A 14,745-nucleotide genomic window follows, 5' to 3' on the forward strand; every position below is an offset into this window, starting at 1 on the left:
GCCAATTAGATTGAACCACCAACCTTACGTTTAACAGTGTAGCACTTCTCCTACAGTTCCATGTTGATCAAAATAAATTTTTAAAAGGAAGAATACTGATTAATGCATAGGTATAAAATAATAATCCCTTGCAGATGTAAAGATATTAGCTGTTAATAATGTATGCCTCTCGAGAATTGGGGAAAGAAATAGAAAAAATGTATTTTATCATTTAATCTACTATTTTATTATTTTACACCATGGATGGATGTTCATTACTTCAATAATAAATATGATAGATTTTTTTTGTTTGATTTTTAAATCTACATGATAAAACTTCGCATATATTGTTGTTATTAAGTGCTATAGAGTTGGTCCTGACTCATAGTGCCCCTGTAGAGGGCTTGTGAGGAGCAGCTGGTAGGTTTGAACTGTCAACCTTGTGGTTCCCAGTCTAGTGCTGATCCTATATCACCACACCAGGAGTACAATACCTAATAGTAGTAAAAACGTCAAATGGATGAGTCCATGACTACTTTGATACTGATTTGGCAAAAAAAAACAGTCAAAAGACAAATATTCACAACAGCTGTGATAGAATCTGTGTACCTCCTAAAAAAAACTTTTTTTATTTTACTAGTAGCATTCTTAGATGGTAACCACAGTTTCAAAAGACAGGGTTGGACGGAAGTCAGACAATTGAAGTACTGGCCCTTAATACATTGATAATTTATGGTGAAACATTAGGCTAAAACTGCTAACTTTTATGCCCCATTTCTTTATCTATAAAATAGGCATAATATTAACCGCTGTGCTGAGACAATTGTCAAAAATGAAACATAAATGAAATGTTTTTTGAAAAAGAAATAATATTATTAAAACTGACCTGGTGTTGTCAGAAGACTACTGGCTGTTAGCTTTTCTGTAAAAAATAATAAATGACATAAAATAATTATTACATATTTTAGACTGATTATTAGGTCTTGAGTGATTATTCTTGCTGTTTCCTATTTAACTTGTGCTTTCTCTTTTGTTTTTGTTTTTAAGTTCTGTGAATAATTAGTATCTGTTAACTTTGTAACCCCTGAGATGTTGAAAGAGAACAACTGTTAACCAAAAGATTGGAAGTTCAAATCTATCAAGAGGTGCCTTAGAAGACAGCCCTGAAGAATTACTTACAAATAATCAGCTTTTGAAAACCTTGTGGAGCACAATTCTACTCTAATACATACAAAGTTGCTACGAGTTAGAATCACCTCCATAGCAAGTGGCTTAACTTTGGAATATTTCACTTATATCTGGATCTAAGTATGAAGGTAAATAAAAAAGTATTATTTCTAGGGTTTCAATTCATAAATGATTTCCAAACAACATCTGTTTAAGCATATTTCTGTGATATGTAGATGACTGCAGATAAGTTCTCTAAGTTATACACTTGTTTTAGTTTTGTTCAGGAGCCTAGAAAAAACTGTTCAAATAAAGCAGTATTTTCTAAGGGGATTTGCTGGACCAGTTAAATTCATGGCAGAGAGGTCAGCTCAGAAGTTTATGGTGACAATTTATTTTGGGATTCCATAGGGGTAATATTGATAAGTTTGATCAAAGAACACATGACAATTATGGCTTATTAGAATTTAAGTTTTGAGAAAATTGAAAACTGCATTGGTGAGAAAAAGGCCAGGACAATTTCTCTGAGAAATTACTTTTCCAATACAACAATGCACCTGCTCATTCTTCAAGGATAGCAAGGCTACCCTATGAGAAAATCTTCTGCTCATTTGTATGCATCAGCCCTTATTTTGCCTTTCAGATTTCTTTTTGTGCCCCAAACTTTAAAGATTTAAAAGAAACAGGATTTAAATCTCTTGAAGATACAAAACTGCTTTTTTTTTGATGTTGTGTAAATTGAAGAGTGCAGAATTTTTCAGGGAAAAGTTAGAGAGGAGATACTACCTTCAGAAGTTGATAAACCTAGATGGAGAATATGTCAAGAAACAATAGCTTCACATTTTGCTATTTTTAATTAATAAAGATTTCTATGATTTTGTTAAAATACATTTTAACTTATATAATTTGTGTATGTTTTCATTTATGTCTTAACATTGTAGAGTAAAGGTTTCTAGATTTTTCATTAATCTTTCAAACAAATGTATTTTATAAGTAAAGAAGACAATGTTTTTCAGTGATCAATAACTAAACATGATGATTACTTAGTGACTGGAAAAAAATGTTATCTCAAAAAGAACCATAGAGAATCCTCAGATCTTGACCTTCAGAATCAGAGAAAACTACTTTTGATTTCTGAATTTGGTAATTAACAGATGCGTGATCGTGAGAATATTGTTTAATTCTCAATTTGTTTCTTTTGAAATGGAAAACAGAAAAAGATGAACTCTCTACTGTAACATTCTGAGAATTTAATGAGGATGTTGTTGTGCCTTCTAGTTAATTCTGACTCATAGAAACAGAGTAAAAATGTCTCATACAGTTTCTTCACTACAATGTTTATAGAAGTCCATTGCCAGGTAGTTCCCTCAAGGAGCTGCTAATTGGGTTCAAACTGCCAAAATGTTAGTCAATAGTTATTTAGTCATTGTACCATTGGCATTTGTAAACTATGGTACCTGACCCAAGCAAATAATTGCACTGTCTTTCAAGTATTATGGAAACAGTCATAATTACAGATAACACCAAAAATAATACCTTTATAGTTTTATAATGATTTACACATTTAAAAAGAATTTATATATTGATTTTGATTTGGGTTGTCTGAACTTTCAGAGACATTTTATTTCCTAAATTTATAGGAAACAATTTTAGAGGAGCAAAGAGATTTGTCCACAGATTCTAGTTGCTGATAGAGCCAGGATTATCATTAATAACTTAGTTTCAATTCTAGTGCTTGGGCTAGTCTACAATGATATTATTATACGTTTTTAAATTGTTGTTGTTAGATGTCATCAAGTGGGTACCTACTCATAGCAATTGTAGGCACAGCAGAATGAAACACTTCTCAGTTCTGTGCCAACCTCACATTGTTGCTGCCACTGTGCCAATCCTCCTAATTGGGATTCATCCTCTTTTTCTCCGACCCTCCATTTTAGCAAACATCACATCTTTCTCCAGGGATTTGCACCTTCTGATAATATGTGCAAAGTGTGAGTGATGAAGGCTGACCATCTTGGCTGCCAAAAAGTATTCTAGTAGTACTTCCTCCAACACAGATTTGTTTGTTCTTTTGGCAGTCCATGGTACTTTTAATATTGTCCTCCAACACCATAACTCAAATGCATCAATTCTTTTATTGTCTTCCTTATTCACTGTCCAACTTTCAAATGCATATGTGGTTATTGAAAATACCATGGCTTGAGTCAGGTGCACCTTACTTCTCAAACTGACGTCTTCGATCTTCAACACTGTAAAGAGGTCTTGTGCAGGAGATATGCTTAATTCAATAAGTCATTTGATTCCTTGACTGTTGCTTCCATGAGTGTTGATAGTTAGTCTGAGCAAAATGAAGTCTTTGAAAACTTCAATCCTCCCTCCATTTATATGAATGTTGTGTATTGGCCCAGTGGTGATGATTTTAATTTTCTTTCCATTGAGGAACAACCCATACTGAAGGCTGAGGTCTTAGATCTTCATCAGCAAATATTTTAAGTCCTCTTTGCTTTCAGGAAGCAAGATTTTATTATATGCATATGGCAGGTTGTTAATGAGTCTTCCCCCAATCCTGATACCACATTTTCTTCTTGTAATCCAGGTCTTGGATTATTTGTTTGCCATACAGATGCAATAAGTATGGTGAAAGAATACAACACTGGTGCACATCTTGCTGTTGCCAACAATGATATCCTTTGTTCCCTGTCCTCTTTTGAATCTATCTTAAATCTCTGGCAGTTCTCTGTCAATGTATGGCAGTTGTTGGTTTTAAATTATATTTATTAAAACTTGACTTGCATGTGATATTAGTGATATTGTCAAATGATTTCCATATTCTGTTGGGTCACCTCTCTTTGGAATGGGCACAAATATGGAACTCTTCCAGGCAGTTGGTCAGGTGTTTATCTTCCAAATTTCTTGTTAATGATGAGTGAGTGCCTCCAGTGTTGTATCAGTTTGCTGAAAGATTTCAATTTGTATTCCATCAATTCCCAGTGGTTGTTCTTTGCTAATGCCTTCAACAGAACTTGAACTTTCTTAAGTATAATTGGCTCTTGAAGAGATTTAAAATAGCTCAAGTTAATCTAAAAATATCAGTAATCCTTCAAAGAAAAGTATTTCTATAATGGTATGATCTTGATGAGGCATAACGAAGTTCTCAATAATGCTCAGCAGGGAACAATGTAGTAAAGCAATGCTAAAATGGAGCAAAGTTAACATGAACTCCTTCTTTTCAATTTTTGTTGTTGTTAAGTGTTGTTGAGTCAGATCTGACCCATCGTAACCCTGTATAAGGTTTCTGAAGAGCAAATGGTGAGTTTGAACCTCCAATCTTGTGGTTCAAATTGACTTTGCAGTCCAGTGTATTATCCGACAGCACCACACAAGGAATCGGTTCATTTCAATAGTACAATGTATTTCTGATTGTGCAAAAATGTTTTCCGTACAATACTATCCTAGGGAAAAGGCAGAAAGGCTATTTTAACCTTCTTCAATCAAAAAACAAGGAAAATCAGACAAAACATAATCACAGGATGGTCCCAAAATTCTGAACTTCAGAAAAATGGATAAATAAGTGGATCAAATGCTTACCAGAAGAAAGAATGTGCACAGAAGTAAGAAAGAAGGTGACTTATGATTTGGAGTGACTAGTGTGACCAGCCATGGCCATTTTGAACAGGAGTAGGCAGAGGAAGAAATAAGAGAGCATTCCTTATTCAGATGTCTACCTATGACTTGCAGAGACAAAGGTGAAAGTTTTCTTTGTTTATTTTTTTCTTTTCTTTTTCTACTTATTTTCTCTCTGGTAACCAGAGTGAATTTGAACAAATAGACACTCTCAGAGAAATTCAATGGCAGATCCTGCAACTCGATATTATCAAAGGAGGAGTAGCTGGTAGCAGCAGTCTCTTCAAAATCAGGCCTAGTCCACCCCTGGAATTGTTCTCACTCAGAGAAACAGCTGAACTTGCTTGAGGGGAAGAAAAAAGGGAAAAGAGAAAAGAAAAAGCTAGTGATCGATCAGTAATGCACAGCTGAACATCATGAAATTTCTCAGGGTGTTGTGAAGGCAAGAGTCCATTGCTGTTGTTCTTGTTGTTAGGTGTCGTAGAGTAGGTACCAACTCATAGTGACCCTATGAACAGCAGAGCAAAACACTGCCCAGTCCTACACCAACTGCACAATCATTACTACCTTTGAGACCATTGCTTCTGCAATTGTGCCAATCCATCTAGATGGGAGTCTCCCTTTTTTCCTCTGACCCTCCGTTTTACAAAACATGATATCCTTCTCCAGGGACTGGTTCCTATGGCAATATGTTCAAAGGATAAGAGACAAAATGTGACCATTTTGAGTTCCAAGGAGAATTCTGGCTGCATTTCTTCCAAAACAGATTGATTTGTTCTTTTGGAAGTCCATGGTACTTTTAATATCCCCGCCCCCCAATACTATGACTCAATTGTATAAATTCTTCTATGATCTTCCTTATTCACTGTCCTACTTTCACATGCATATGAGATTATTGAAAACACCATGACTTGGGTCAGGCACACCTTAGTCCTCAAAATAATATTTTTGCTCTTGAATCCTTTAAAAAGGTCTTGTACAGCAGATTTGCCTATTGCATTACACTATTTTATTTTTTGACTGTTGCTTCCATGAGTGTCAATGGTTTATCTGTGTAAAATGAAGTATTTGATAACTTCAATCTTTTCTCCATTAAATGTTGTTTATTTGTCCAGTGATCAGGATTTTTGTCTTCTATACATTGAGGTGCAACCCATTAGGTGATGCTAAAGAATTTCTCTTATTTTCCCTTTGATGCTTCATGAATGTTTATTATTATTATTATCTTTCTACTCATTTCCTCTCTGATTACCAGAAGAGAGACTAGTATGCAGATGGCTCATATAATTATTTTTATCTCTTTTCCCAGTTTTATTGTTTTTCTTGGTTTTTGGTTCTCCGGATACATTGTGGGAGCTTTTTCTCTTCTTGCTTCAACTGACAGGAGGCAACATCTGTAGCCATACAGCCAATCCACAATTGTACCCAGTAAAACCCCACCAATTGGACAAAAGCTAATATCAGCTGCTATACATCAGAGCAGCTTCTACAATGGACACCTAAAAAAATTCTGAATTCTCCTTTACAAACAGTGAAAAGGAAGCCCACCTCCTGATCACACCTACCAAGAGGCAATTAAAATGTGCTTAAGAATACACCAACTTACATTCATCAAATTTATACAAATACAACACCATCACTATGCCTAAAAAGCAGCAAAAAACTTCTGATCACATGGAGAAATGAGACAGAATAGCTCAAACAGATGACCAAGAGAAAGAGTTAGAAAATGCCTTTGAAGGAGAAGAGGCTCTGAAATAATTCAGGAAAATGATATTGAGGTACATGCAAATGTTTCACAGAAAGGTTGAAGAAAATAAGGAAGAAGTCATAAAAGCACTATAGGAACATTCAAACATAATAGCTATAGATTTGGACACAAGACAAAAATTGCAAACAGAGCTCCAGATAACCAATACTAAAATATCAGAAAGGGCAAGGAGTAGATTTGCATCTATGGAAGCCAGAAATAGCAAACATGATGATAAATCTCTCAATACTGCTAAAATAGAAGAACAATCAGAAAAAAAGAAAATATCTGAAGAAAGCCTAAGGCAACATGAAGAGGAAGAACCTACAGGTAATTCGAATTCCAGATCAGAAAGAGTCAAAGAGAATCACAGAAAAGAAAGTTGAAAAGCTGTTAGAATCTCCATAACATCTTGAAAGACAAGAAGATAAGCATTCAAATAGTTGAATGAACCCTATGCAGGATAGACACCAAAGAAAATCACCATGATGTATCATAATGAAACTCACCAAAATCAAAGAAAAGGAAATAATCTTGAAAGTAGACAGGGAACAGGGAACAAAGAAATGTTACCTACTAAGGAAATCCAATAAGATTAACCTCTGATTTCTCAGAAGAAACCTTGCAGGCAAGAAGGTAAGAGAATCATATACAAAACTCTGAAAGTAAAACAAAAAACAAAACACCTGCCAATCAAAAATCATATACCCAGCAAAACTGTCCATGAAATATAAAGGCAAAATTAGAATATTTCAGAATAAACAGAAATTTAAGGATTTTTAAAAGTCCAACCAGTGCTTCAAAACATACTAAAAGGAGTTATTTGGACTGAGAACTAACAAGAGGAGATAACAACCAGAGATTGATGTATGTGGCAGCACCAGCCTGAACTTGGTCCAGATATGGAAGGAGTCCAAAGCAGAACAAACTTGCAAGACTGAAAATAGGGGATCTGAGATATTAGTCTAGGATCAGGACAACAACAAAGTGAAGAAAGGGAAAAACATAGTTACAGAGATCCACATGCTGAGCAGGTCAAGTAGATTTTAGGATAAAACAGACAATTTTAAAATGAGTAAGAAATTAAAAAAGTACAAAGTAATCTCAAAGAAGCTTAATGCATCTTCACAACAAGCCAAGAAAAGGAAAATCAAGAAAGAATATAAACATTATAACCATGAAGAAATTGGCAAGAAAAAAAAACACACACACAAAAATGAACTCAGTATAAGAAAGCATGCATAATGAAGAAACCAGCAGCACTATAAAAACAAATAAACAAACAGCAAAATGCCTGAAAACTGTCCATACCTTTCAGCACTTACACTGAGCATGAATTGATTAAATGCTGCAGTCAAGAGATAGAGAGTAGCAGAATGGATAAGAAAACAGGATCCTTCAATATTCTATCTACAAGAATCATACCTTACACACAAAGACAAAAATAGATGAAAAATTAAAGGATGGAAAAAATCAAGCTAATTATAATAAAAAATGAGAATCAGTGACAATATTGATCTCTGATAAATTCAACTTTAATGCAAAAACCAGCATAAGAGACAAAGAAGGACATTAACTCATGATTAAAGCGTCAATTGAATAAGAGGACATAACCATAATAAATATGCTCCCAACAAAAGAGCCTGAAAATACACAAATCAAATCCTAGTAGAACTGAAGAATGAAATGGAGATGTATACAATAATAGTGGGAGATTTTCATACACCACTTCATAACAAGGGCAGAACAACCAGAAAAATAATCAACAAAGACACAGAGGAACTAAACAACACAGTCAATCAATTTGACCTAATGTATTTGTACAGAACATTCAATCCAACAATCATACAATGCACATTCCTTTCCAGTGCACATGGAACATTCTCCAGAATTGACTATGTATTAGATCATAAAGTAAGTCTCAATAAACTTTAAAACATCAAAATACTATAAAGCATCTTCTCAGATCACAATGCTATAAAATTGGAAATCAGCAATGAAAATCAAAGAAATAAAATCAAATAAATGGACACTGAATAACACCCTGCTAAAAAAATTACTAGGTAGTAGAACAAATTTAAAAAATGAAAATTTAAAAATCGTATGAACAAATGAGAATGAAAACACAACATATCAAAATCTTTCAGATGCAGCAAAAGCAATGCTGAGAGGGCAATTTATAGCAATAATTGCATGCATCCAAAAAGAAGAAAGATCCAAACTCAACACAACATCTCCAACAATTAGAAAAAAGATCAACAAAGTAATCCTACAGCCACTAGAAGAAAATAAATAATAAAGATTGGAGGAAACATAAATGAAATAGAAAACAGAAAATCTAGAAAGAATCAATAAGACAAGAAGCTGTTTCTTTGAAAGGATTAATAAAATTGAAAAACCACTGGAAAATCTAACAAAAGAGGGAGAAGATGAAATAACACACATAAGAAACTACATGGTTGATGTCCCAACAGAACCCATGGTAATACAAAAGATAATAACAGAATACTAAGAAGAGTTGTACTAGAATATTAACCTAAGGTTGGTGATTCTAACCCAATTAGCAATGCCATAAAATTAAGGCCTGGAAATTTTCTTCTGTAAAGATTACAGCCAAGAAAACCCTATGGGAAGATTTTATTCTGTATCAAATGTATCATACTGAATTAGAACTGACTCAGTGCTACCTGGCTTGCTTTTTACACTATGCTTAGCATAGGTGACTAGGTATTTGGATCTGTGTAATTATAATCTACATTACCGCTAATTAAAACTATGCTTTTTACAATTTTAAATAGAGATTAAATGTCTCAGAAAGAGCTATCAGAAAAATTATAAAAGCAATCTTTTCCTAATAGCCTGGAGAATCCAGTCATATATATATATATTTTAAATTGCTGTATATACAGACCTGAAGTTGTTGTAGGACTTACTGTAGAGGGATATTCCAGAGGTGCTGGGGGAAAAAAAATAAGAAGTTGATTTGTTAGTTAAATTTATAGAGTGAACATATTAAAAAACTTTGAGTATAATTTGAGATGTCATTCAAGGAGCAACTGTTCCTCTAGAGTTTCCATTTCATCCTTCCTCTTGTTGAAAGATAGTTCCATTATCTTTTAATTCAATTTTCCCAGGAAATTTTTGAAGCTCTTCATATTTGACTTCCAGAATCTGCATATTCTTTGTATACAAATTGCTTATATAGAATGTTTGATTATTTTGGTCCCTATTTAAGAAAGGGACTTATTTGTTCATTATAATTTCTTCAAACAATTTATATTTAAGCCAACTATTTTAATACTAGTTACCTGGGTGACAAAAATGGTTTGAGGTTGGCTGATAATAAAAAGGTTGGCAAATCAAACCCATCCAATGAGACCATGAAATAAAAGCCTGACAATCTGCTTATGTAAATACAACAGTAAAGAAAACCAGATGTGTCTCAGTTACACTTTGTAATACATGGCGTCACCAGGAGTCAAAATTAACTGAATGGCAAATGGTTTTTGCATTTATTTGTTTGTCTTTCAATTTTATTTTTACACTACACAGACAATCTTATCACACTTAGAACCAATTGTTTTTCCATAGGAACATACAGGGGAGATTAGTAACTAAATTATCTTTGCATATAATAATTTCTACCAGAAATAATGAATTGTTGGTGTGACGTGGCATGGAGTTGGTTCAGACTCATAATGACCTTGTATAGGGTTTCCAAGGAGCTGCTGGTGGGTTTAATCTGACAACATTGCCATACGAGAAGTATAAACTACTTTTCAAATAAAACATAAAAAAAAAAAAGTCTGGATATTTTCCTGGAACTTTAACATTTTTAATAATTTTAAAACATAGTGACTCAAACATATCCTCTAAACAACTCTAATTTAATAAAGTTTCTGTTAATTCAAAGCTGTTTTTATAGTTAGTGTGTTGAGAGACATATAGTCCTCTAATCATTAGTTTTTGAAAATTTAGCATTTCTTATTCCTACAGGATTTATGGCAGTCTCATAAATTTAACATATTTATCATGAATTATTGATAAAAATATTATTCTTAGATTGCTTATTAAATTTGATGTAATAGTATACTGTAGATAAATATAAAGTTTTATATACTTTTAGCTAATGTTATCAAATTTGAAAGAACACAATATTCAATAATTACTAAACACCTGAATTTTTTAAATGTGCTATTTTTATAAAACATATTTTAACATAGTTCAACAAGTTAAAAGTAACTTTAACTTGCTGAGAGTATTTTCAACTTGAAACTGTCTTTTTCTTTTGGTTCTCAATTAGATCCTGGACCTTATCACTTGACTGTAACCTAATGAAATCTACTACTATTTCACAAAGAGAAAGTGCCTGAAAAATCAGTATGTACCTGACTAATTCAAAGAACAGTAACATTTTTAGAAGCTATATGGTATATGGTAAACATTTTTCACTAAAACTTTTAGTAAAATATAGTTTTTCTTTATTTCACTTTTTTTCATATAAATATGTTGCCTCATGAAATATGCCATATTCCTAAAGTCAAGACTGATACCACTGCTTTCCTGGTATATAGCTAGAATTTTAATTTCATAGTTTAATGATTCAAATAAATCAAATAATGTTAGCAAATACCTGTGATATTGATGCTGTTCAAATCAATATGGAAAGTGACCGGTTGGCTGGATTTATTTGCTTCAATGCCTTGTATGAGTTCTTCTTTAACATTTTCATATGACACCCATTGAGCAAATAATAGGTCAAATATGACTATAACACTGCCATTTCTACAAAACAAAAGATGATATAAGATGGAAAAATCAGCCTTATTCAATTCCTGTAATATGTCCTTTTATTCGCTACACATTATCAACTTGCTAATCCTTATTATAAAAGCACTGGTGTGGTACTGTATGATAATAACTAGACTACTAACTACAAGTTCAGCAGTTCAACCCAGTATCTTATCTAAGGGAGAAATACGAGGTTTTCTTCTCCCTTAAAGGTGCACAGCCTCAGACACCCTGTATAGGATCACTGTGAGTAGTAATCAACTTGAAAGCAAGAAATCCTGCCTACACCTGTGTAAGGTGAGTTATATCTGATATTATCTTTATTTAACAGGTGGGACAAAAGTAATTAAAAGACTAAATAAATATGTTGCCAATAACACAAAGACCTAGAGTGTACCCAGCATTGGAATCTAAATTTTCTGAGTTCCATATTAGTACACTAATAATTAAGTCATATCATTCCTAGTATGAGGTGTCAAATTTTTTTAAAAAGAAAGAAACATATAGTATTATGGCATTTATTCTAAATTTGATAATTGAAGAATGAAGAGTTTGGAGTTAAGTTTTTTTCATTAATATTTTCTATAGAAAAATCTAATGTAGTTTCCTTGATTTCCAAGATGATTCTTCTATGTAGTGTATGCAGTCCAGATAGCAGGCTAGTAGCAACTAACTCATATTTGCCTTTTCCTTCTGTTTTCAGATTGCTATAAAATATAAAAATATGTCTTGATTTCAAAGGATCATTTGGGACTCACTGGAAATTCCACTTGTCTATCATTTTGTTGTACTGTGGTGGCTTATGTGTTGCTATACTGCTGGAAGCTATGCCATGCTATTTTAAATACCAGCAGGGTATAATCAAGTGGACAGATTTCAGCTGAACTTCTAGACTAAAACAGACTAGGAGAAAAAGAGGCAGATTACTTCTGAATAACCACTGAAAACCTTATGAATAGCAATGGAACACTGTCAGATAGCACCAGAATATTGAATATAGTAGCATTATGAATATCTCCAGAATACTGAGAGATGGAATATACCAGATGAAATACACAGAAATCAAATTGACTACATATGTGCAAAAAAATGCTGGAAAAGCTCCATATCATAAGCCAAAGCAAGACCAGGAGCAGGCTGTAGAAAAGAACATAAATTACTCAAATTCAAGTTTAGGCTGAAGGTGAAGAAAAAAGTTAAAAGCCCATGAAAGCCTTGTAATACCTAAAAGGGATTCTAGAACTTGCCCAGTGAAACAGGCTTACTGTGGAGCCTTTATAGTGTATAGGACCTTAGGGGGAACCCAGAGCCCCCTCCAAAACCTTCTGAAGTGGGACATTCCCACTTGAAAGGACAATCAAACCAGCCTGGAACAGCTAGAGGAACAGAAGATACTTCTCTACAGAAAGACCAGCAGGAAAAATTCAAAAATCAAAAATGACACTCTGATTGGCTACTACAAGAACAAGCAAGTTGTTCCTTAGGGAACCATCAAAGCAAGCAATCAAGTCCCTTCAGGACAAATCCCACTCCAAGACTGAAACGAAAAAGAACACACGAGCATGTAAACTTGCTGGCGACTACATTGGTCTGCTGGTGAGTGGAAGAGGGGCAGAGGCAGCAATGAAGAAATTGAGTTCGACTATGTTTCATAGACTTCCGTCGACCTGAAGATGAAAGAGAGAAGAAGGGCTGGTTGGTCTGAAGTGTGGTGAGACCTGGGGACTCCTGAGCCCATGGAAAAGGACATAGTCATGGAAGGCTATAGCTGAGAGTGAAGTGTCCAGCTATTTCCACCAACACTATGAGAACTTAATCATATGTGCCTAATCATCTTCTTTATTTTATCCCCTTATCTTTTAAGTTGTATTAATTTTTTTTTTTCTTGGTGATTCTTTTTTCAGTTTAAAGAAACATAAAAATGAACTATTCTTTTGGCCCTGAAATAAGACTTCAGAGGTTTTCAGTCTTCTGAATATTTTATATTTGCCTCACGTTAATATGTTAGGATACAACCACTTTAGCGACAAGCTACAACTCTTATCTCTTTGTTATACTACTCAGTAAACATGAGTATTTAGAATTCACTTGGTTTCTTAAAAGAGACCACAGAGAACTGAGTTTTATATGCTATGTTTGCTCACTCAGAAATATAGAGTTACCCTCACATTCTTGTGCAATTTACAAGGCAATGACGATCTTAGAAGACTTATTCTACTCCAAAAAAATCTATATGTCCATATATGTACCCTGATAGAACCTATAATAAATGTTTGTTTTTTTCCTTAATGACTGTATATTGTTGTTTTCATTAAGTGTTGTCTAGTTGGTTCCGACTCATAGCAACCCTGTATAGGGTTTCTGAGCAGAGGCTGGTGGGTTTGAACTGCTGACCTTCCTATTAGCAGTATGCTGCTTGTAGTATCAGGATTCCTCATGACTCTCTAAGTGATTAAAATACTCTAAATTATCATGGTAGATCTGTACCTCTACTCAATAGCATGTATATATATATATATAAAGAGAGAGAGAGAGACCGACAGAATACAGTTGCTAACTCAATAATTTTTCATACAGTTCAGCCAGAGCAATTAAACCAATCATGTTGCACAGTTATCACCATTATTTGTTATCAATTTTCCCTTCTTCATAAACAGAGGATGCTCTTTTTTAATATCTGTACCACCATGTGGATTCACAGGTTGTTGCCATATTTACTGTTGAAATGAACAGAACAATATAATAATGTTTTCAAACTTAACTTCTCTTGTTGTTGCTGTGAAGTGCCGTAGTGCCTTTTCCAACTGATAGCAACCCTATATAAGGCTTCCAGGGAGTGATTGGTGAGCTTGAACCACCAACCTTGCAATTCAAACCAACTTTGGAGTCAAGTGCGTTAACCCACAACACTACTACAAGGAGTTTCAGGGTGGTACAAATGGTTATTCTAAGCTGATAATCTAAAGATTGGTGATTCAAGCTTACCCAGAAATGTATCAGAAGAAAGACATGGTGATCTACTTCTGAAAAATTAGCCAAACTCCATGGAGCAAAGTTGTATTTCAATATGCATGGGATCACACTCCATAACAACTGGTGTCTTCTAATACCAGTTCTAACACCTTCTAGTATAACTTTCTATTCATTTGCTTAAATAACAGTAACAAAATTTTGAAAGTAGATGACTTCTTAGTAACTATTTAGCTCAGGATTTCCTAACTTTTCCATACATTGAGTCAATTGTTCTTAATAAGTATATATTTTGCTTCAGATAATGTTTTTACCTACTATTCCATACCTGCCTCTTTTTTCCCTGTCCAAAATGCTTTTTTTTTTTTTTTTTCTTAACTCTCCATGTTCTCATGAATGGTGATGATCTGTCAATGATTTCCATGCCAGGAGCAGTTCTATTCATGGGCATCTGACTAGGTCCT

At 33.9% G+C, this 14,745-nt stretch overlaps 1 protein-coding gene across 1 annotated transcript in view; it reads right to left on the minus strand.

The window, feature by feature from the left end:
• TMPRSS15 (transmembrane protease, serine 15) overlaps positions 1-14,745 on the minus strand; it is a 313,147-nt gene that overhangs the window by 269,568 nt on the left and 28,834 nt on the right. The window contains exons 4-5 of the mRNA XM_006873157.1: positions 11,154-11,305; positions 866-901 (exon numbers count right to left, since the gene is read on the minus strand). Of these exons, the coding sequence (XP_006873219.1) occupies positions 866-901; positions 11,154-11,305 (188 nt within the window). The remainder of the gene's footprint in view (positions 1-865; positions 902-11,153; positions 11,306-14,745) is intronic.

This window comes from Chrysochloris asiatica, unplaced genomic scaffold (genome assembly GCF_000296735.1).
Source record: "Chrysochloris asiatica unplaced genomic scaffold, ChrAsi1.0 scaffold00225, whole genome shotgun sequence".
NCBI classification, from domain to species: Eukaryota; Metazoa; Chordata; class Mammalia; order Afrosoricida; family Chrysochloridae; genus Chrysochloris; species Chrysochloris asiatica.